Source organism: Chondrus crispus, genomic scaffold (assembly GCF_000350225.1).
Source record: "Chondrus crispus Stackhouse genomic scaffold, scaffold_1, whole genome shotgun sequence".
NCBI lineage: Eukaryota > Rhodophyta > Florideophyceae > Gigartinales > Gigartinaceae > Chondrus > Chondrus crispus.
In genome coordinates this window covers 81,862-103,947 of record NW_005178809.1, presented here as the reverse complement: position 1 = coordinate 103,947, position 22,086 = coordinate 81,862, and the positions used below count along the sequence as shown (strand labels likewise).

At 51.4% G+C, this 22,086-nt stretch overlaps 6 protein-coding genes; 3 read left to right on the top strand and 3 right to left on the bottom strand.

The window, feature by feature from the left end:
• Window positions 1-3,243: 3,243 nt before the first annotated feature.
• Window positions 3,244-5,136, top strand: CHC_T00008364001 (mannosyl-oligosaccharide 1,2-alpha-mannosidase). Its single transcript, XM_005711696.1, has one exon. The coding sequence runs from the start codon at window positions 3,244-3,246 to the stop codon at window positions 5,134-5,136; it is 1,893 nt and encodes a 630-aa protein (XP_005711753.1).
• Window positions 5,137-7,289: 2,153 nt separating this feature from the next.
• Window positions 7,290-7,775, top strand: CHC_T00001334001 (hypothetical protein). Its single transcript, XM_005711695.1, has one exon. The coding sequence runs from the start codon at window positions 7,290-7,292 to the stop codon at window positions 7,773-7,775; it is 486 nt and encodes a 161-aa protein (XP_005711752.1).
• A 926-nt stretch (window positions 7,776-8,701) lies between these two features.
• CHC_T00008260001 (glutamate N-acetyltransferase / amino-acid N-acetyltransferase) lies at window positions 8,702-9,964 on the top strand. The gene has a single exon (XM_005711694.1). It carries the CDS (start codon window positions 8,702-8,704, stop codon window positions 9,962-9,964), a length of 1,263 nt encoding a protein of 420 aa, XP_005711751.1.
• A 9-nt stretch (window positions 9,965-9,973) lies between these two features.
• Window positions 9,974-15,770, bottom strand: CHC_T00001333001 (hypothetical protein). The gene is made up of 6 exons (XM_005711693.1): window positions 15,453-15,770; window positions 14,231-15,368; window positions 13,709-14,125; window positions 13,101-13,585; window positions 10,226-13,034; window positions 9,974-9,999 (listed from the first exon to the last, which is right to left on the bottom strand). Exons 1-6 carry the CDS (start codon window positions 15,768-15,770, stop codon window positions 9,974-9,976), a joined length of 5,193 nt encoding a protein of 1,730 aa, XP_005711750.1.
• Window positions 15,771-16,987: 1,217 nt separating this feature from the next.
• CHC_T00001332001 (hypothetical protein) lies at window positions 16,988-19,226 on the bottom strand. The gene is made up of 4 exons (XM_005711692.1): window positions 19,086-19,226; window positions 18,642-19,012; window positions 17,072-18,503; window positions 16,988-17,014 (listed from the first exon to the last, which is right to left on the bottom strand). Exons 1-4 carry the CDS (start codon window positions 19,224-19,226, stop codon window positions 16,988-16,990), a joined length of 1,971 nt encoding a protein of 656 aa, XP_005711749.1.
• Window positions 19,227-19,693: 467 nt separating this feature from the next.
• Window positions 19,694-21,419, bottom strand: CHC_T00001331001 (hypothetical protein). XM_005711691.1 is given in 2 exon segments: window positions 19,694-19,913; window positions 19,914-21,419. The coding sequence occupies 1 exon segment, from the start codon at window positions 21,417-21,419 to the stop codon at window positions 19,914-19,916; it is 1,506 nt and encodes a 501-aa protein (XP_005711748.1). The 3' UTR covers window positions 19,694-19,913.
• Window positions 21,420-22,086: the final 667 nt, after the last annotated feature.

Genomic DNA, 22,086 nt, shown 5'->3' with positions numbered 1-22,086 from the left:
ACAGAGTAAACGGCGCGGCAGGTGATCACACTCGAGCTCCCTGCATTAGGACGGGGAGATAACATGAGTCTGCCTATTGAGTCTCTAGATGTGAGTATTTCGTATATTTTGTAATATTTCCCGTTGCAGAGCCTCAATTGGATCAAAGGAAATCCTTATCATAAAGTAGTATCTCTACCATCCAATCACAAGGAATTAATTAATTAATTGGACCACTTGGATTTAAGCCCCCCAAACCCCAATAGCAGACCATAGCAGACCGGGTTCTGGGTGGAGGCCAGACACATCCCGGTGGGAACAGCATTAACTGTCCGTGTACTCCCAGTTGTTTTTGAGAAAGTCCGGCTATGATGCACACTTTGAGAACCCCAAAAGGTAGCGTGCGCCTTAATCGATATTCCGACTGATACGTAAGAAGGGCAGGGCAAGTGATTGAAAATTCTGGGACGAGCACAGCAGCGCGTTTATCTAGATAGTTTTTTGGATATTTTCATTTCAACCGTTGTCCTCAGTGCGTACTCATAGAAAGCAGTGCGTCTAGCTATACTGGAGCTAGCCAGAGCAGTAGAAACCATTCGAAGGGCGACTGTGCCGAACCGCCTTGCTCCTCATGACCCTGACCAGCTTTACTTGTAAAGTATCCGAGCACTCGAAGAAGCCCAACTGCTGATGAGATCATCATACCACGAATTTATCTGGAAATCAGCAGGTTCACTCATCTGAACGGTGCCGTCTGAACTCTGGACTCTGGAAGAGGTCCCAATACGCACGGTACTTGATTGCCTGTGCGGGAGGCTTTCACAGACTTCGCTAGACGCCGCAACATAACAGAACTCTTAAAACATAAGGTCGCCTTCGAAGGACCCAAGGGTTTGTGGGGTGCCGTTCAATGAATGGCAGGCGGAAGCTCTCGCAAACCCTTTCGAATTGCCTGGAAACGGCCTACGTGAATTTTAGCTTCCCCAAACGCGTTCCAGTGCTATCCTCAGGTGCCCGCACTATGGCAACGCACTTAAAGCCGCCAAAAATGCCAGAAGAGTACGAGTGTTGCGGCAATGGTTGCGACAGTTGCGTATGGGACACTTACTTCAAGGACCAAGCAGAATACAAGCGCCGGAAACGCGAGCCAAGTGCTACGCGCGCCTCCCATGAAAGCAGGGCATCGACCGGTAAAGCCGGTAATATGCCAGTTGGGGGCATAGGAGTTAAGAGATGACATGCATTTACACAAAATTGGACTGTCCTACTTGCAGCCCTGCCTTCAATCCTCGAAAATGGCCACTCTCACGGGCGTGAACCGCTAAGTCACCTCTAGTCGTGACAGAATTACACTTCTCAGTTTGACTTCAGCGTTGACCGACGACTTTTCTTGTTCGACTTCTTAATGTCCAACCCGACGCCAAGTTTCTTCTCTCTCTTTTCCTTTCTTACAAGCTTTTCCATCTTGCGCAACTTGCGCTCTTCCCTTCTGCTTTGCTTCTCTCTTATCTTTGCTATCTCTTCGTTTTGTACTCCCTTCTCGACCTGTTCGTATAATCCCGAGTTCTCAGTAGGCTCGATCTTAACTCTTACAGCTATAGGATCCTCCTTCACTTCGACCATAGGCTCCTCCTTTGCCTCCACCATAGGCTCCTCCTTTGCCTCCACTGTGGGCTCCTCCTTCACCGCAACCTTGCGCTCCTTCTTCACCCCAGCTTTGGGCAACTCTATGGCGGAATCAGAGAGAAGCCCACCTGCGACTGGTTCGTCTTTGACCTTCATTAAGCCCTCCAAATCTGTGGAAGCATCCCTTCTCTTTGAAGGCTTTCGGCCATCCTCAATCGAACAAGCTTTCGAATCCCGGTCCGCGTCTTCTTGTTTAAATACTGTGGTTTTCTTCTTCCGCCTCTTAGTATCACCATTTTTCGAACTCTTCTTCGACTTGTTTCTTCGGAGCAAAGCCTCCTCACATCCGGAACCGTCTTGTGCTCTTTTTGTGCGTTTTCTCGAATCGTCCTGTCCAGACTCAGTCAACTCTCGCACGACGACCGCAGCATTGTCTCTCTTCCCTTCCTCATCATCTTCGTTCTTAGGAGCCACGCCCCCAAAAATCTCAGCCAAAGCCTGCCGCGAATAGTTACCGACACTCTTCCCCGCTCTCCTCCTTTCATAGTAACCTCTTGCCCTCTTCGTCGACTTGCTCTCCGTCACCCTTCCCCCAGCAGCACCTGCACAAACCGGCTGTAGTCTGCTGAGGACGTCATTCAACCCCGTGGCCACTTTCCCAGGGACGTCCCATGCCGTGTTGCGGTCGCTGACGCCAATGCCGGCGGCCCCCAGCTTCTTGCGCACTCGCACGTGTTTGGTGGAGCCGTCCTGGTTCGCGCCGAGGCCCTTGCCTTCTTTCCAACCCATCTTCTCCAGCATGCGGTACCCAAACTTGGTCCGGTCGGACGCCCATGCTTGGTTTTGCGTGTCGAGGCCGGCGAGGCTCGCCATTTTGACGGCGAGGTGCGGCTGGAAAAGTAAAGTTGGCGGTGGATGGGGGATGAGGCGGCAATGGCGCCCCACTCAGCAGGCAGGTTGCTGTCGCCGACGGCACCAAACGGAAAGATCTAATAGTGCATACTTTTGTAGTGCCCTTATTTGTGAAGTGCAGGATAGTATCAGATGGTATTTTTCTGCATACATTAAATCGCCGAATAAAATCATTCGGTTTTATAGGGCATCCTGTTTGATGGCTGTACCAGCAATGTATACTTTCAGCCACAGAAAAGTTTCCACTTGTCGTTGAACTGAGTCACACTTCTTCTCACACATGCTTTAAATCCTGACGCATCCCTCTTTCAAACTTTTATTGTCCTGGTGCGCCCCATGAATCGCATCTGCAAAACTGGCCATGCACCCCATGCCACCACGGGCCATCGTCTTCGTCATCTTCCCCTCCGAGTCCCCAGTCCTCCATGCATAATTCTTCTGCTCTTTTATCTCTTAACATGACGTCAGTATCACATGATACATCTTTATATGCAACACACAGGCAAAAACGGTTGAGGAGGTCTCCGAACCGTCCCTACCGCAACAACTTCTTATCTATTCATTCACAGAACTACACCTCCCATCCCCGTTCACCTCTCCTCCACCCACCCTCCCTCCCTCCAACGCGTGAGTCACTCCACAGTCGGCACGCATCTACGCCTTTCTCTTCTTCACTATCCCTGCTTGTCTCTCTCTTCATCCCTTCCTTCCCTAACCCTCTCCAGCATGCGCTTCATCGCGAAGCACTCCCACAGAATCGCTCTCACTAGCCGTCAGCGTCTCCTACGGGTCCTGTACCTTCTTTTCACGCGTTTCTCCCTCTTCTTCATTGTTCTCCTGTTCTTCGCATTTGCCTTGTTTTTCTCTCTCGTCCCCTCCCCCCCTCCGGCCGCCTTACCGCATGCCTCCTCCGACATCCCCTTCGACCCCTTCCAATGCGGTTGCCACGACGCAGACACTTGCACCACAGCAGAGCCAGTCGGTTCTTTCTCCCCACCTCCCGTTTCCCGTATTATCGACCCTTCGCTGTCTGTAGACGAAAGAGAGAATGAGAACAGGCGCCGCGCTGTGAGAACCGCCGCCATGAACGCTTGGGACGCCTATGTCGCGGGCGCATGGGGGCAGGATACGCTTAGACCTCTCACAGGCGATGGGCTGGACACTCTAGGTGGGATGGGGGCTTCGATCGTGGAAGCTTTAGGGACTTTGTATATCATGAGGCTCGATTCGAGATACGCCAAGGCAAGGGAATGGGTGGAGAAAGAGTTGCATTTTGATAATGTAGAGGGCTTTGTTAATGTGCACGAGGTAACAACGCGGATTCTAGGAGGCCTGATCTCAGCGTATCAGCTCACGGCAGATCTCATGTTTTTGCAAAAAGCCGAGGATCTAGGAAGGCGACTGAGCCCGGCTTTCAGTACCCTGAACGGAGTGCCGTACCCTCGTTGCCGCTTGTCGGCAGTGAGGCAGCAGGGTTTTGAGCACAGCCCGTACAAGTGCGAGGGCACTGATACCACCCAGTCGCAGGCAGGCGGCCTGTCTTTGGAATTTCGAGCGTTGGGGTTTCATTCGCTTCGGCAAGAGATTCGGGGGATTAGGTGCAAGGCCGAACGTGCTGTACATGCTGTTGTTGAGGCCGGGCCATTGTTGCTTCGCGAGCAGATTACGAGTGAATTAATGCGAGCTCGCAACGTCTCGGGAGTGAAGGCAACCGGAGAGCTGGTTTCTCTACGATATGCTGAGAGGTTGCTTAAGTCCACCTCTGGGCTGTTTGGTTCGCTCAATCCTACTTCGATGGAGTCGTATTACGCATACATGGTTGAGTTGTGGCATGGCGCAGTTGAAACGGTGGGTGCCGGCCCGATTGTGGACAAGATGAACACTTTCTCCACACCTGCAAAAGGGTTCTACGAATATCTGACAAAGGCGTGGAGACAGGGAGGAGGCTGCGAGGCTTCCTTGCGATACCCATTAGATGCATCTATGCGCATGCTACTGCAACGTGCGATTTATCAATCTCCGACGGGAGATCTACACGTCCGCTCTTTTGCCGACGGCCAGAACGAAACTGACGCAGTTGTAGAGCAAGCCATGTGCTACTTGCCAGCAGTATTTCATCTCGGTGTGACGCACATTGGTGTTTCTGCAAGACAAGTAGAGCAATGGCGGGAGGTCGCGGAAGGCATTACAAATTCGTGTATCAATATGTATCGACATTTTCCAGGTATGCTGGGCGGTGAATCGGCCAGGTATAATGGTGGGGTATGGATCACGACCGGGGCGTACAGGTTGCAGTCTGATTTGATTGATGCTTTGTTTTACATGTGGAGAACCACGCAGGACAACATGTACCGGGACGAAGCCTGGAAGACATTCATCAACATCGACAGGGAATGCAAAGTGCGAAGCGGAGCCTTCACAATTCTCGAAGAATCAACCATAGGCAACATCACGAAAGGCAATAATATGCCTAGCGACTTTATGGGTAGTACCTTGAAGATGCTGTACTTAATTTTCAGTGGCCACGACGTGCTGTCTTTGGACAACTGGTTGTTTAATCGTGTAGGTCACCCTCTGCTGGTCACTCCAGGGATCGGGGCACTCAGCCCGTGTTCATAGGGATGAATATGTTTCCAATTCGAAGATTGTGGGCTCGGGCGACAGACAGTCGCCCAATACATGCAGATATGGGTTTTGTGTTGTGCAATCAAACATTCAGTTACGGAATGAGCATCCCTTATATGCGGGGACTAATATACTTTCACCGATTTAGCGCTCGGGCAAAACCGCATTCTCAAACAGACAGTTAGATGCCGAAGTATGAGTTGCACGGATCAGTCATCGATGGTGGTTTCGCTTTTTACTCTGTGGTCTCCGTATAGCTTGGCCCAGCGAACCCTTAACCAACGTAGCTGAAAGCATCTGTGAATAATGTTATTCGTTTCTGAACCGCACAATTGATGCGTCTGACGAATGGTTTTGTGATTCGCGGCTCTGCCGTTCGCAGGTGATCCCTGTTGCACGATCGGTCAACTTTCTTCGGCCTTGAATTGGATCTCCACAAGCACTCGCGTTATTACTAACAAAGCTAGCACCGTGATACTGTCTCGCACTGTCCTTAGAACTTGCCTGGCCGATATCCCTTTGTACAATATTATAAATAAGTGGCAAGCAATTCCCCACTGTTCATCCCATGTTGTTCGTGGAGTGATATTGTCTTGGGTGCTCCTACTGATTTACTTTGCTTCCCAGCACACACTTTTCCTATCACCGTGCGTGCTCGTTTTCTTGTGATACTCGAGCATTATGAACCCTCTGGAGAGCTTAGACGTCGAGAAACTATCTCAAGAAGAGAAGAAGAAACTCATCAAATGGATTGTGGAGAGTCCTGAGAATTTCGCCTTCCTCACGGATAAAGTTGTGGATGAACTTGGCTTCGATAGCGACCTTCAGAATGCGAAAGCGGAAACACTGCAAGACCACATCCGGTCTCAAGCTGAAGCGCAATCTCAACAGAAACCGGGACCAAATGCCCCAAGCCAGAGTGTGATTAGCCACCATACACAGGCTTCACGGATCAGTGATGCATTTCAAGTTTGTCGATCTCTTGAAGGTCCTGATCGAAGAGCTTCCGAGATAAGTTCCGAAATGCCCTCGGCCACACCCGAAGGAGAACTCCACTTGCACAAAGGAAGCATGGATCGAGTTTAGAGCCCTTGCTAAGGCTACAATGAGACCACTGGCCCAGTCGTGGGTCAATCTCTGTGGTTCTAGGTGCACTGATAAATGTATCTGCGCTTGTCGAGAGCATACACGCAGGAATAGTTCAGTTCGGTAGTGACCTTTTGTACGTCGTGGATGATCCCCCGGTTCGAGTCATGTAGTACACTGTCACGTTTTGAGACTACTGCCCGAAAATCTCACGGAATGGTACAAGTGTTGCAAATATCCAAACACTGAAAGTTATGGTATAAAGGTTACACTCGAAAGAAGCGCGAAACGAAATGAATCTGAATATGATTTCGGGATAAGTGATGATCTTGCTTTCGCGTTTAAGGAACTGCAGAAGTACACAATGCACAATGACTCATAAAAAGAAATAATGCTAATGATTGTGTAGATATAAAGATGAATCAGAGAGAGAGGATACGATGCTTTTTACTCTGTATTGAAGAAAACATTAAACACTGAAGGGATTTCATTCATGACTGAGACAAGTCATAAGTTCCACACTGCTTCGACCTACATGTGAACAAAAAGCTTCATCTGGAATAGTGATGCTGTGCCGGCTTCGACATCCCTGGATACGATATGACTTTGGGACGGAAAAGGCCGCATAAGTTAGAGTGAGAGCATTGAATGCAGTAGTAGTGCAGACAGACACTGATTGGTCCATACACAAATACCGCAACCACAAGAATGATGAAGGCCTTTTATAGGATTTAAGCGAACTTTAATTCCTGTCCTTAAACCAGATGCTGATGAGGAGACTTGGATCACAACGTAAGTATGCAAAGAGACATTTTCAGGCAAAGCTTGTTCACTGAACGAGGAGATAGAAAGGGCCATTGTCCACAAATACCACAGCAATGACAATGAACATGACACGTGTACATATGCTTTGAAGCGAAGCAGTAGCCCTTCTCAGGAAGAGCGTTCAGTCTTGAGGAGTGCTTTCGCGTCTGTGACGACCGCGTCCTTGGAGCATTTGGTCTGTAGGCGCAAGCTCGTTTGACAGGAGAACAACTCGCCTTCAAATGACTTCAATTAACATGGAAAAAGCCTTGGAAGAAGCTCGCAAAGCGTTAGAGCGTGGGGAAGTGCCCGTTGGATGCGCTCTGATAGACACGAAAGGAAAGTGCGTCGCCGTTGGCTCTAACCGCACAAACGAGCTCGGAAACGCGACCTCACACGCGGAGCTGGTGGCATTCGAAGCACTCGGCGCGCAAAAATTTAACCGCGGCGAGCTGACCCTCTACGTGACATGTGAACCCTGCGTGATGTGCGCGGCGGCCATCGTGCAGATTGGTATCATCGGCAAAATTGTGTTTGGGTGCTCCAACCCTCGTTTTGGCGGCTGTGGGTCAGTTCGTTCACTTAATATGTATAAGGAATGTGGGAAGGGGGGGGATGACATGTTTGTTCCGGAAATCCAGAGCGGTGTTGAAGCTGCAACTGCTGTGCAACTGCTGGGAGAGTTTTATACAAGGAGCAATCCAAACGCTCCGAAGCCAAAAAAGAGACGAGTGAAGAAATAGCTATCTTCAGATTCGTCGAGACACTGCTGCATTCTGCGCTCAGAAATGCGAAACTCCTTGATCAGTTTGGGATCATTCGTGTGGATAATTGTACATCGGCTTGGTCGTTGAGACACCAACATTGAGAAGAGTACGAATGCTCTGCGTGCGTCGCTGTAATCGCACAAAGAAAGCCCTGCAACCTCAGCCTGTCCCCCTTCCCCTAGTCTAGTGGTTGGAGTCTTCATATGACCGAGACTCTATGGTGTGGGTTTGCGAACGGAAGTCTCTTCATCTGAAGAGGATACCGCTCCTCGCTGGGGAGCTGCTCTGCTGTTTTGCTCTCCATCCAGGATAAAAGAAGTAATGCTGCAGCTCGTACAGCAATCGCCATCTTACGATTCTGGGGGATCGAGCACAGCCAATGCGCGCATCGGGAGGCCCTCAGCTCCTCTCAGAAAAGCAAAAATTTCGATGCGGTGCTGGATTGCTGTGATCATTTTCAGATCCTTTCGATACCTCACCAGCAGTGTTCACTGGTACATGGGTTTGCGAGGTTGCACTTGACTCCCGCATTGATGTGCTGTACATCCTCATAACCTGGTCTTCTAGTTCCTGAGCATCGGATGCAAGACGCTTGTCCAGCGTTGCATCGCTCTTTGGAGATCACAGAGCGTTCCCACAGGAATCCTTGCAGTGTGTCTGTGTGGGTGTCTGTCCCTTCAAGAGAACAAGTAATCCAAGTATAAGAGCATCGCACACCGGCCTTGAAGTCTCTCAAAGCATCCCATAGGCTTTAAAAGTTTTTTTTGCTGTTCATCTGTGCGTAACTAGGGTCTCATCACAGCACAATGTCTCACTGTGCGTTTCAAGTGTCGCTCCCTTCCTCGTTGCGGGGAGGTCGATTCACTTCGCGAAGGACATGCCCGGCCCTGTGCCCCACCCGAATGGTCACAAAAATTGACGCTGGTGTCACTGCTCCGAAAGGATTCAAAGCAGGTGGTCACACTGCAGGCTTTAAGCCTTCAGGCCTACCGGACTTGGCCATTGTCTTGGCTGAAGACAACAAAGCCGTGACTGCTGCCGCTTTGTTTACCAAGAATCTTCTCCGGGCAGCCCCAGTGGACATTTCAGAGCAGAATCTAAAGCAAAGCGACGGAATGGTTGCTGCTGTTGTGCTGAATTCCGGACAGGCTAACGCTGGCACGGGGACTGATGGTTTCGCCGATGGAATCAAGACGACAGAGTTGGCCGCCGAAGCTATTGGATGCCAGCCCAGTGATGTTTTCATATGCTCTACTGGAGTCATTGGCAAGAGGTTTGATATCAACTTAATGCGAGAGGCTCTTCCGAAAGTTGTATCGCAAGCTTCTAGCACGGTTGAATCCGGCACCGCCGCTGCGACTGCGATTATGACGACAGACTTGAAGCTGAAACAAATTGCCTTCCAAGATGAAGTAGCGGGTAGTACCGTGACAGCTGGCGGAATGTGTAAGGGATCTGGTATGATCCATCCCGATATGGCTACAATGTTAGGGGTGGTGACCTGCGACGCTGATGTGGAAAAAGGACTTCTGCACAAAATGCTAAAGCGGGCTGTTGACAGGTCTTTCAACGCAATAACTGTTGATGGGGATACATCGACAAATGACGTTGTTTGCGCAATGTGCAGTGGCGCTTCCAAGGTAGTTGTGCAAGTGGAGAATTCGCCCGAGGCCAAGGCAGTGGAAAGTTTACTCACTGCGACATGTATTCACTTAGCGAAGAGCATCGCGCGGGATGGAGAAGGGGCGACTGTCTTAGTGGAGGTGCAGGTGTCGGGGGCCAACACGGAAGCGGATGCGAGAGCCATCGCGAAATCCATTGCCAGCTCGAGTCTCGTGAAGGCGGCCATTTTTGGAAGGGATCCCAACTGGGGTAGGATTGCTGCGGCGGCAGGCATGGCTGGAGCGAAGTTTGACATCAACGATCTTGAAATCCGGTTAGGGGACTATCTACTGATGTCCAAGGGCAACCCGGTTCCGTTTGACGCAAAAGACGCCTCTTTATACATGAAGGGAAAGTCGGAAGCTGCCCCTGAAGACTACCTAACGGAACACGACACCGTCGCTATAACTGTAAAGGTGGGCAACGGCGAAGGATCGGGGGTTGCTTGGGGTTGTGATTTATCGTACAAGTATGTTGAAATTAACGCAGAGTATACTACGTAAAGCACTGTTTTAGATATTGTACAGGCGTGAATGGACTGGTGATGGTAGGGTTTACGGTTAGTTCTCCTTCGAAAAAGTATTGCCATGAACTTATAAATATGTTAGAAGCTAAGTGTGATGGGCGGCCAAACAATCCGGGGTTCAGTCCCGGCTTATATGCTTGATTACCTTCTCTATGTTACAACGCCTACAGAAAACTACGTATAAATTTAGCCATGTATTCTCCACAGCGCTTGCTCGCGAACAAGCAGTGTTATGAGCGCGATTGCATTCCTGAGAGGAAATTTTCCATATCGAACTCATCTTCGTATTGCTTCTCCTCCCAAAGTTCACCAAGGCCAGAAAGGGCAGCCTTCATCCCCTTGCCGGTTCCAGCGGCGGCATCGTCCGAAGTCATTGCCTCTGCAGAGTCCTCATCCTCTACCTTGAACAAATCTAGCAACTGATCTGTGTTCATGCTCTGCAAGTTGGAATTTTCTCTGTTCACGACAGTGTTCGCAATGTGTGTCTTAAATTTCTGGATACCCATAATCTTCTCTTCTAGCGTCCCTCGGGCAATTAGTCGGTAGACATTCACAGTGCGCTTCTGCCCCATCCTATGAGCCCTGTCCATTGCCTGAAGATCCTTTGTGGGGTTCCAATCGTGTTCAAGGAAAATAACTGTATCAGCACCTGTGAGATTCAGCCCGAGTCCACCCACATGCGTTGTCAAGAGCAAGCAATCAATTGTGGGATCAGCATTGAATCTTGTGACAATCGGTTGACGTTTCGAGGTTTCGACAGAGCCGTCAAGTCGCAGATATGTGACATCAGGCATGTGAACCTTGAACAAGTCCTTCTCCACGATATCAAGCATATTCTTTAGCTGAGCAAAAATCAAGACTCTGTGGCCACCTGAGTCGCGGATTCCTGATTCTTGGTTTCCAATGCCACATTCCTTGAGCACATTCATCAGTCCAACAAGCTTAGCACTCGAGTCAATATCGTTGATGGTCTTACCCTCGGTGCGGAGCTCTTTGTGAACGGCTTCGTATTCCGGATGGTCTCTAGAAAGCACGAGCTTTGGATGACTGCACAATCTTCGCATGTAGTTGAGAGCCGTAAAGACATGCGTTCCGCCCGAAGACTTGCCCCCGGAAGAGCCCAGGTTTCCATTTGCACTCATTTCAGATTGGAAGTCCTCGTACAAGCGCTTCTGGAGAGGAGTTAGAACGCAGTAGTAATCTTGCATAATCTTGGGTGGCAGCTCATCAAGAACATCATCTTTCAGACGTCGCAGTACGAACGGAAGGACTTGTCTGTGCAGTGCCTCGGTAGCTACCATACCTCTCTCCTGATCAGTCTCGTTGCATTTGCCCTCTCTAGACGCCATGATTGGCTTGGCAAAAGTGTCCTTGAAACTCTTCTCAGAGCCAAGGAATCCGGGCATTAGAAAGTCAAACATTGCCCAAAGCTCGAGAACAGAATTTTGGATCGGCGTTCCTGTCAAAACTAATCTGTGCCGAGCGGAGAGAGACCGCACAGCCTTGGCCACTCTTGTCTTCGGGTTCTTGATAACATGACCTTCGTCAAGAACAACATAATTCCACCTAACATTTTCGAAAAACCGTAGGTCGTTGCTCAAGACGTCATAGCTTGTCACGACAAGCGCACTTTGAGACAAATTCCAGCCCCCTCTCAGCCGTGCCCTTTCTCTGGGCGAACCGGAGTACTGAACGATAGATGGTAGCACATGCCCGAAAAACCGCTGCGCCTCCTCACACCAATGAGCAACGATTGTGCTGGGGCATGCAACAAGGGCTGGGAACGCTGAACCTTCGCGTGAACCATTAACAAAGTCCCCGGCAATGATGCAAAGCGTCATTAGGGTTTTGCCCAGTCCCATGTCGTCGCAGAGCGCACCGTGCAGCTCGTATCGATTGAGGAACGCCAACCAGTCCAAGCACTCCTGCTGATATTTACGTAGAGTGATGCCGTCCCCAATGGACACTGGTAACTCATAGTGAGAGCGTGGTTCAGTGCCGAGCAACTGCCCCAGAAACGTTCTTGCTGTTTTTCTCTCCTCTGCCATAGCTTGGCTCATGCGAGGATCGTCCGGAGCTCCGCCTTCCAATGGCATCAAACGAACCAAAGTGCCAAAAACACCTGCTGCCGCTTTCCGGACAATTTCATCCTCATCAACCATTCTGGTCATCATTGGAACGACCATAAACGCGGCATAGGGAATTAACTCGGCGCCCATTCTGTCCACCACAGCCCGTAACGCCTTCGCCGCTCCCCGTCGCGCTGAAATATCTGCGTCCTTTTGGTCTTGACGTCCTGAGAGTAGAGGAACCAATCCTGAAATCACGTTTTGCATACCATCTCCAGGGATAGCAGCGACAACGTCCGCAAGACATTGGGGAGCATGCCTGGAATACGCGTCGTGAGGGGCAGCACAAATAGTGACAATACACGGCAAGAGAGAGGCAATAACTTCGTGAAGTTGAGCTGAGACATGTCCAACTATCGCCCGCAGCACAATCATTGCCTGGTTGATCTCTTCGTTAGTAACCGTTGGATCGTAGGATGTCATTGCATTTCTGATTCTGTTCCACAACCACGGCAGCTTCTCGAACAGTTGAGCCCCAAAGCGTTTGCAAAATTGGTTGAAAGCGAACAGAGCTCCTCTTTTCGCCAGGGCGGGACCGTCAAGTTCAACTGCATTCCGAGATTTAGCCGAAAGGAAGATGAGCTTTTCACTTGTTTGCTGCTCTGTCGTTAGATACTTCATCAAGTTCTTCATCATTAGCGAAAGAGGTTTCTGCGATTCCCTCTCCGACAATCGAAGGGCCAACTTTGACAGCGCAATCGTTGCTTGAGTTTGAAGGTGAGGATTTTTGGAAGTCCGCAATGCAGCCATAAGAGACTTGATAAAGGGGGCAACCTTATCGGGTAGAGCGGTTCCAGTGGATGACACGAGTGCAGAAGTAGCACTGGCAGTCAGAGCAATTCTACTGGAGTCTTCTCGCACCCCAGTATACCCGATAGACGACAGTATCCGCATACGCAGAGATTCCAATGACTCAAGCTTTCTCTTCTGCATACCACCAGATCGTAAGGAAGTGTGGAGGTACTCCCATGTGTCGCCAGTAACAAGTGCAGTCATATGAGTCTTGATCGATCTTGCACACACAGCAGCGGATGGAGAGTCACGAGCCATGACAGCCTTCTTTCCCTCCATACAGAAAATTTTCAGGCTTGATGTATCGATGACTCCCCCAATCATTGATTCTGGAACGGTGTTCAAAAACGCTAGGGAATCTGTGAAAAACGATCCCACCGACGATCCTACCTCGGCGTAAACGCAGCCACCCTTTGACAACACCTCGTTTTCAAGTGAAGAACGAATTCTTTCTGAGAATACAAAGTTGGGAGAATGGGACAACTCGGCCCAGTGCGTGCAAATGTCGCATGCCAGCCGCCTTGCATTTGCAAATGGACTTCGCATAGACTCAAAGAGTTGCGCATCAATTGAAAAATCGTTGGGTGGCCACAGAGATGCGACAAAACCGAGCGCCTCAGCTGCGTGTTGCTGCATCAATACGCCGTCATAAGGACCTTCACTGATTGGAGCAGAATCTCCATCGTGGACGGTGTGGGGAATGACGCTCTTGCCACGCCCTGCTTTTCTCGCTTTGGCCGCCCGACGAGCTGCGGCTGCCTTTCTTCGCCGAGCTGCTGGAGTTTCCTTTGGTCTGTTACGGCTTTCATCGTAAACAGAAGCTTCAGCCCTGGTCTCCTGAGCGGATACCTGCATCCAGTGCTTCAGCATCTGCCCAGCTGTCCGTACCAAGACCCGAGTTGAGCTTTGATTCCTCACAAATGGTAAAAGTATTCTCTTCCACACTCTCTGCGAAATTTCCAGAGTATCATTTTCGGGCTCGAGCAGAATATTCCGGAAGAGTCGCGATACCAAGTCTGAGAAGAGAGGCACAACCCAAGTCAAAAGCTCATCATTGTCAAAATTCTTAGTTAGGGTTTCCAGTAATTCAATGGCTGCCCGACGTACGGACTTGGAGTTATGTCGCAGAAAAGGCCATAGCCGAGGCACAATTTCGAGTAAGGTGGCAGACATGGTGTCTACCTTCTTGTGGTCGCGCTTTCCATTCAGACTAATCGCTTCTTCTTCGCCTTCATCAAAATCCTCCTTTAAGGCTTCCGGGTCTAACCATAACAGATTGCAGTCCGTGTGTGGGGGATGTTTTGTAATTTCAGAAAGGAGACGCAGTACACTGCTCGTGGAGGCGCTTATGTCGTCAAGGTCAAGTAAGGCATCCCAGAGAGTAGTGACAAGACCGGGGACCTGGTGAGGCATGAAAGCAATGAGCTGATGGACAACAGGCAGCAATGCCTCCGCGGCGACAGCACGCACGTCGTCATCCTGGTCCCTTAGGCCGTCCGTGATACTTTGAAAAGAGAGGCGAATCAATTCCTCCGCCATCTCGTCTTTCACGGCTAGGATATAGCGCGCACCGAGAAGAGCAGCGTGGCGCACCTCCCATTGAGAGCTGCTTTGCGTCGTGAGCAAAAAGAAAATACGAGCGATCAAGTGGCGAGTATCTTCGGGTGACAGGGCGCGTGACGATGCACCGATAGTCATAGCGGCAGCCTCACGCACGGGGGCGACAACAGCGTCGCCTACGAAATCGCCAAAGCGGTCCATAGCTAGGACGCAGAGCAGTCGACAGCACACATCCTCAAGCCACCTGGCGTTCTCGTGATCGCCCAGTTGACCTGGTGAACATCGGCCAGCGCTTGTAGCGTGGCGCATGAGAATCTCGCGTAGTCCAATCGCAGCCCCGTGTCTCCATTCCCAGCGCGGCTCGAGCAAACTCTGTTTGAACACCTCGCAAGTGGCTTGAAAGTCCCAAAAATTATATCCAAACTCGCGCTCGAATTCTTCATCCTCTTCGTCTCTTTGCGTGGACAAATCTCTCAAGGAGAACACCTCTGGTGCACCACCGTCGTCAGGGGCTGACTCACTGTCCGATGTCCGTGGGCGCTTGCTCGGGCGGGAAGCAGAGGTACCTCCCATGCGAGCTCGCTTTTTCGCTTCGCGTTTTTTTCTATTTCGCTCGCGCGCACTGAGACCTTGGGGCTCCATCTCTGCGACGACATCAGCTGTAGCGGGGACGTTTGTGGGTGGGAGACCGTTGGTGACAGGCATCTTGGATATAGCAAGATCTTCGTCTTTGAGACCAAGCATGTCACCTGAAGAGAACCGATCATCCAGACCCAGATCTGCCTTGAGCTTTGCGCGTTGGGCGGCGATGTTAGTCTCTTCGGATTTGTACTCATCGCCGGAAGAACCGAAAAGCATTGCGCCGCCCGCCATGAGCTTTTCAATATCTAGTTTGTCAAACTGCAATCCCGAATCGACAATGGGGTTTGGGGGAATAGAAGAGTGGGCCTGGATAGTGAGGGCGGCATGTTCTTTTGCATCGACTTTAACAAGAGACATAGACGTAGGCTCATTCTTGAGTTGCTCATCCTTGACTGGTTCAAGCTTTGGCAGGGCTGGGACGAATCTGGGCGCATGTTCTGCGATAGCGGCGATAGCGTGGCTGGCAGCAATCCTTGTCTCCCAAGTTGTGGATTTTAGCAGCCTGCGCACGCGTCTAAGGACGGGCCTCGTCTCGGAGGGATGGGCAGCGACGAGATCGCCGACCTGTGCTGCGGCCATTTTCCGAACGCCTGCATTGGAGCCGGAATCAAGTAAAGAGAGGAGGCCGTCGAGGCGGGTGGCACCGGATGTACCGCCCATGAAGCAACGGGAGCAGGGGAAGAAGCGTTGGGAAAATTTTGAAGGATTTAGAGTGACGGGATGGGATGCGATAGGGGAGCGCACGAGCAAATGGGCGCTTACGGGAGGGCAAGTGGGGGCGTATAAATACAGCTGGGTAGGGGCGCCGATGCACAACGGGACTCGCTGGGGGTGGTGTCGTCTAGCTTGTTATTGGCTGACGCGACGCGCCATGATTGGATCACGTTGCATCAGATTTATGATTGTCAGCCATTGGCGCGTGCGCCCTTAACCTGCCTGCTGCTTTTTCGATAACTTTTATGACTCTTATCAAGCCACTTCGACGTGTGATCCTGACCATGCAGCTTTGCCCCCTGGGCCACGACGACCGCCACAAACGCACGTCTCCCTCCAAATTCTGGAAATTCTTCCCTGTTTCCTTCAACTTCGACCTTTCATGCTCCCGTTGGACAACCTGTCTTTCTCTAAGCTCTCCATTTCCGGAGACTTGTGAACCATTCGCAAGTTATTTCCCTTCATTTCACAAAAACCTCCATTTCATAAAAAAACCTCCATTTCACGAAAACTTCCATTTCTTGAAGCCTTTACATTCGCCGTAGAGCTCTCGCACATTACACGTGTATTTTGATTGTGGACGACCTTCGCAGTCTCTGCAACGTCCTGCTACCCTTCAGTACAGTATATAAATCCTGTCGCCGGCGGTAACATGTGCTTCCCGTCGCTCGTTTTGCACACCGAACCCGACAGACCATCAAAATCGACAACATCAACCGCGTCCCTTCGATATTTGCCCAACTCCTGTCACAGTCGAGCGTGAGACAAGCCCGAAGCGAATCTGTACCGTCGCCCAGAAGCGTCGCCATCAGATCTCACATCGCGCCTGTACTCATCCTCTGATTGCGATTTGCCATATCCCCTGAGTAGTCTTGATCCATTCCCATCATGGGCGACTATTAATGCTAGGTGGGAATCCGCAACGCTTCGTGCAAAACCGGTCCTGTCTCGTTCCCTGTCGCCAAAACTAATCGTCTGGAGGAGTACCACGGCCGCCCCGAGTATCAGTCACGCGGCGGCCACTAAGACCCTCCCACATCCCATAACAAGTTCGATCCCTCCTTTAATTAAGTTAGTCGTCCTTTCGGGTCTGATAATACGCCGCTGAACTCGCGCCCTACTTCATGTTACCGCCGCATGCATCACGGCCTGTCTTCGGCACACTAGAACTGATCGATTAACTCCAAAGCCTTGGTAAGCCGCTCCCGCTGTCCAGAGAGCGCCCGTCTCCTCTGAACTGTCTCCACATCCTCTCTCAGCAACCTCTCCAGCATTTGCTGCGAAGTTCCGACCTTGACCACCAGCTCATTCATCGTAACATGCACCTCCTGCGCAAGCGGTCGAATAATATTAGTGTCCACTACCATTACTTGGTTGTCCACGAACCTTTTGGAGGATACGTCCCAATAACAACCCAGCATAGTAGCCATGTCCTCCGCTTCAGCCCGCAGTCTGTTTTTGCTGCCCGAGCAATAGTAGCTTTGGTACCACGCCCGAAGCATGTCTGTTACGGCCTTTTCCCGAATGTTCCCCCGCATGTCACGACCTGTACGCGAAAGAGCGATCTGCACAGCCTGGTCAAATCGATCCAAACGCTTCTCGTTCACAGCCGCCAGGAACTGATCATTCATCGTGAACGGTTGTCCCACCTCGCGATCAAACAAAGCCTTGATCTCCTCCCTCGCTTCCCTTTCGAGCCTTTGCAAAACTTCGCTAATGATTTCATGCATCTTATGTCTCAACCCCGGAAACTCCGGTGCTAACAAACTTAAAATATCGTTGGCCACTTCAGCCGCGGCCTTTCGCACATCGGCGACAAGCTTGTTCGAGGCGGTACGCCAATCCTCAACGTAGCGCGCCACTCGCGATTCAAAAATCCTCGAGTTGAGGAATCCCGGAAGCTCCCGTCCACGAGAACTACGGATATCGCTCTCCACTTCGTCAATAAAAGCGCTGTCTCCTTCAAAAGGTGGACGCGTGCTCTCTACGCTCGCCTTAAATGTGTCATACAAATCCCGCACTCGCGTACAAAGGCGAATCGAAGGAGCCCACAATCGCTTGTCCACATACCGTCCGACAGTCGATTCAGTAAGCAAATTGTTGTACTCAAACACAATGCGCATGAGAGTCATACTTGCCTCTGATGAAGTCTCGCCGGCGCCTCGACCTAGCTCGTCAAGCTCCTTCCTTGTCGTCTCCAGTTTCGAAGAAATCTCCTCGCGCATCCCAGGAAGCGCATTATAAACGCGAGACACGAGGACATCCGTGAGCTTTCTCACCAACTTCTCAACCCCAAACAAATCCTTTGACATAGTCGAAAAGACTCGATGTTGAGCAAAAAATTCGGCCTCACTCTTTCTCGCCTCGCGCACGGAAACGTGTTCCTCGACCTCCCTTTGGCTTCGATTCTTGACCATGACATAGCCAAGCTTTAGTGGCTTTCGCTTATTCGAGAGAACGACACCGACTTCCTCTTCCGCTCCGTCATCAATCAGGTCGGGCTTAGTGATGACCCCGATGGTCCGCTCGCCCGACGGGTCCGACCTGGCCGCCCACTCCAACGCCTCAATTGTGGCGACGTCTTGTGTAGCGGGGACGACGACCAACATTACGGTGCGCTCCTGACTTATGTAACCTCGAATGAGATTAGTCACCTCGCGGATGGCGTTCGAGTTTTGACTTTCCACGAAAGGCAACGACGTTGTGAGAAAATCACTGTTAATATCGCGGTTAGCTTTTCTCCGTGCAGCTTGCAAACCACTAGGTGCAAATAAAAATAAAAAAACAAGACAGCAACAAAGAAAGCAGCAAGCTTACCCAAAAGTCTTTGTCCGAATGATACCGGGCAAGTCGATAATAGTAAGATTAGGCGAGCCTGAAGCAGCAATCTGGACTATGACACGTTCATTCGAAAAGCCTCCCGCATGCCTGGAGTTCGTCAGCGACTTTGCTTTTGCGGCAATAGCCTGCTCAAGGTCGTCCTTCTTCTCAATTGGGACTTGTCCAGAGTCGACGGAGGTAAAAATGCTTCCAACCCAAAACATGTCCCTCTCCGGGCGGGGTGTATCCGGGGGCAGATGAAGATCATCCGGATGGACGTCTGACAGCCGCAGCTCGATGGCGCAGCGGGTGGTCAAACCGGCTCCTCGCGGCAGAGGGACGGAACAGATGGCTTCTAGGACACTCGACTGGAAGAAGGGAGAGTGTTAACAAGGGACAGGCAAGTTGGTACAAATGGAATCGAGGGGATTGGGTGCGTACCTTGCCGGAGGACTGGTCGCCAATAACGGCGACTTGCGGGATGGCGATTTCGCGCTCAACGCCACACGCACGCAGGTCGTAGATTAGTTGCATGGCGGGGCGTGTGCCGCGAGCGACCGTGTTAGTGAACGGGTGCGCCATGGCGACGGAAGGCGAGGGTGCGAGCGTAAGAAGGTTGGCGCGGTTGGTGAGGTCGGTCGTGGAGAGGGAAGGGGGGGATGGGGACGGTAGTGGGGAGGCCATGTAAGGCGACGAGGACATGGGAGTATAAGGGCGCAGACCTCTTGAGGATTCTTGTGGGGTAGGCCCACTATGCTGTGCGTTGGCTGGTGAGGGAATGCGAGATGGGCCACAGTGAATAGACAATGTGCCCTTGAGGAAGCTGTTGAGGATAAGTGGAGGGGGAGAAGGAGGATGACGAGGTGGAGGTCACATAAACGGGATCCATTTCAACCAGCAATGGCACATTGCGTAAAAACGAAAAACGTTGACGCACCTGCACTCCCAGAGCTGATGAGGCATTATTAGGTCATTATTATTGGACAACATGCACACGTGTAAGGGTATCCAGGTCGTCGCCACACATGCATCGTCAGCTGCATCCTTCCTTCCGATGTCACATAAAATAATTCATTTTGATACTACTGTAAATATTGAACTACTGTAACAAGAGTGTACTACTGTAGTGTCCGAGCTGTACAGTACCGTTACTGTACAACATTGCAGCACCATGTCAACTTCTCATGGTCACCTTGCCATACCTCCACGTCACGGATACCGCTCCTGTGAGTGGAAGAGGTCATGTAGAGGTCATATCTTCTGCCCTGCTTAAGAATACGTCGACGTCGCCTCTGATGCTAACGCGCTCCTCTCCGCAGACTCTGAACCCCGATTCACCCCCAAGTCGATCTCTTCCAACTGAGGCGGCGTTTGAAGTAGATTCACAATAAGCCCAACAGCCACAACCACCACCGACCCCAGCACTATCAACGGAAAACTATTTCCGCCAGCCTCTTCTCTGACCTGCGCCCCAATCCCAGCGACAGCAAAACCATTCGACACGATCAATACTGCAAAAGAAACGTACCCCGCTCGAACAAGCCATTGCCCTCCTCCCTTCTCTCCCTCTGTCACTGCAAGCACTTTAAACAGCGGGATGACGACAAACGGCAACGCTAAAGAGAGCACCACTTGAGATAGCACCACCAACCGATCAGCCCCCTCTTGCCCTGCGATGAGCGCCCCAGCCAAAGCGGGGATAATAGCTACAGCACGCGTAGCCAACACGATGCCTGCGGGGCTCGAGCCCTCTCGGATGTCAAGAAACCCTTCACACACTACCTGACTCGCTAGCGTCCCGGTTACCGTTGCGGCATGCCCACTAGCAAGCAAGGCGACACCCCATGCGGTAGATGCGAACTCACCAGGCAAAAAGTTTCTGAACAGGGCGCCCGCATCCCGGAGACCAATTTCATCGATGCTGGCGAGTACCTTATCTGGAAGGGCAGCCGTGACAGAAAGAGCAATAGTGTTGATCAGGAAGGTTGCGAAAAAGATGGCAGCCGTTTCAATAGTGGCGTAGCGGCACTCGTCGTTGATGCTCGCCAGGGTTGGCGGGATTAGAAGAGGGCCGTCATTGAGGCTGCGGTGCTTGATGAGCCAGCTGTGAAGGAAGAGGTTGTGGGCCATAATGACTGAGCCGAGGATGCCGATAGCAAGAATGGCTGCTTCTTGCGGGCGGTCGCCGAGCGTCGGGACGAACGTTCCATAGAACATGCCGGCCGCGGATGGACGCGAGAGTGCAAACTCGTAGATAAGGCAGGCAGCAAGGATGAAGAGCATGCCTTCGATGAGGATTTCAACCGTGGTGAGACCGCGGCGCTGGAGGTAGAGCACAAGCATGGTGTCCAGTGCAGAGAGGATCATGCCTAGCCATAGCGGCCAGCCGAAGAGGAGCTGGAGGGCGATGGCAGTACCGACGACCTCGGCGAGGTCGAAAGCGACAATAGAGAGTTCAGCAAAGGCAAAAATGGTGAGGGAGAGGACTCGGTCATGAGCATAAGCTTTTGCACAAAGCTCTGCAAGATGGTTGCCAGTGCGGAGAGTGAGGCGAGCAGCAAGAGCCTGCAAGACAAAGCCAATAATGGAGGAGAGCAAAAGGGCCCAGATCAGGCGGTAGCCGAGTAGATGACCGGCCTGCAAATCAACTTCGAGGTTGCCGGGGTCTATAGCGGCTACGGAGATAAGGCAGGGCAGGCCGATGAGGGCGAAGACGCGCTTCCATAGGGCTTGTGGCTTGTTGGCGGACAAGGAGGGTTCGTGCATAGTATTCATGGGGAGATGAATCCCTGCGACAGGTGGGAGCAAAAGATGCGGAGGCGGTGCTCCTCGAATGGAAAGATCGTTGCACAGAACTGTGACGGTCACAGTTCACATCGTTTTTGAAGGGGCCAGGACAATGGAGACGACGCGTGTATTCTTGCGACGAGCGTGCTCCCCAACATGAACGCTGCCCGGCTTGTGGTACGAAAGGACGAGGAGGCGGAGTGCTGATTTTCAACTCTCAGCAAAGCGCGCTCCACTTGCTTTTCAGCTGGTCCTCGCATCGTGACAGACCGAGTAAGCTACTGTACAGCACACTCGTTTCCGGTGACGTGTGTGCATCGAGGGTGCATGTGTACGGTGACGTGTACAACGATGCATGGAAGCTGCGTGCCCGTTTTCTGCAACATAACTGGCACTATTGTACTCCTGTTGTGCGGGTACAGAGTACTGTACAGAGGTTGCCACTGTAGAATAGTCCAGTGCCTTCCATATATTGATTACAGCAACCCATCGCCTTCAACTGTAAAGTACAAAACAAGCCAATCGACGCCCAGGCTGCGGAGTCATCCCCATCCAACCGCAGTCGCCCAACCCCAGAGATCACGGGGCTCCTCAACACATCGATTCATGACCTCGGTCTGCCTTCTCTGCGCTCTTGCGCTTCGCATCTGGAAAA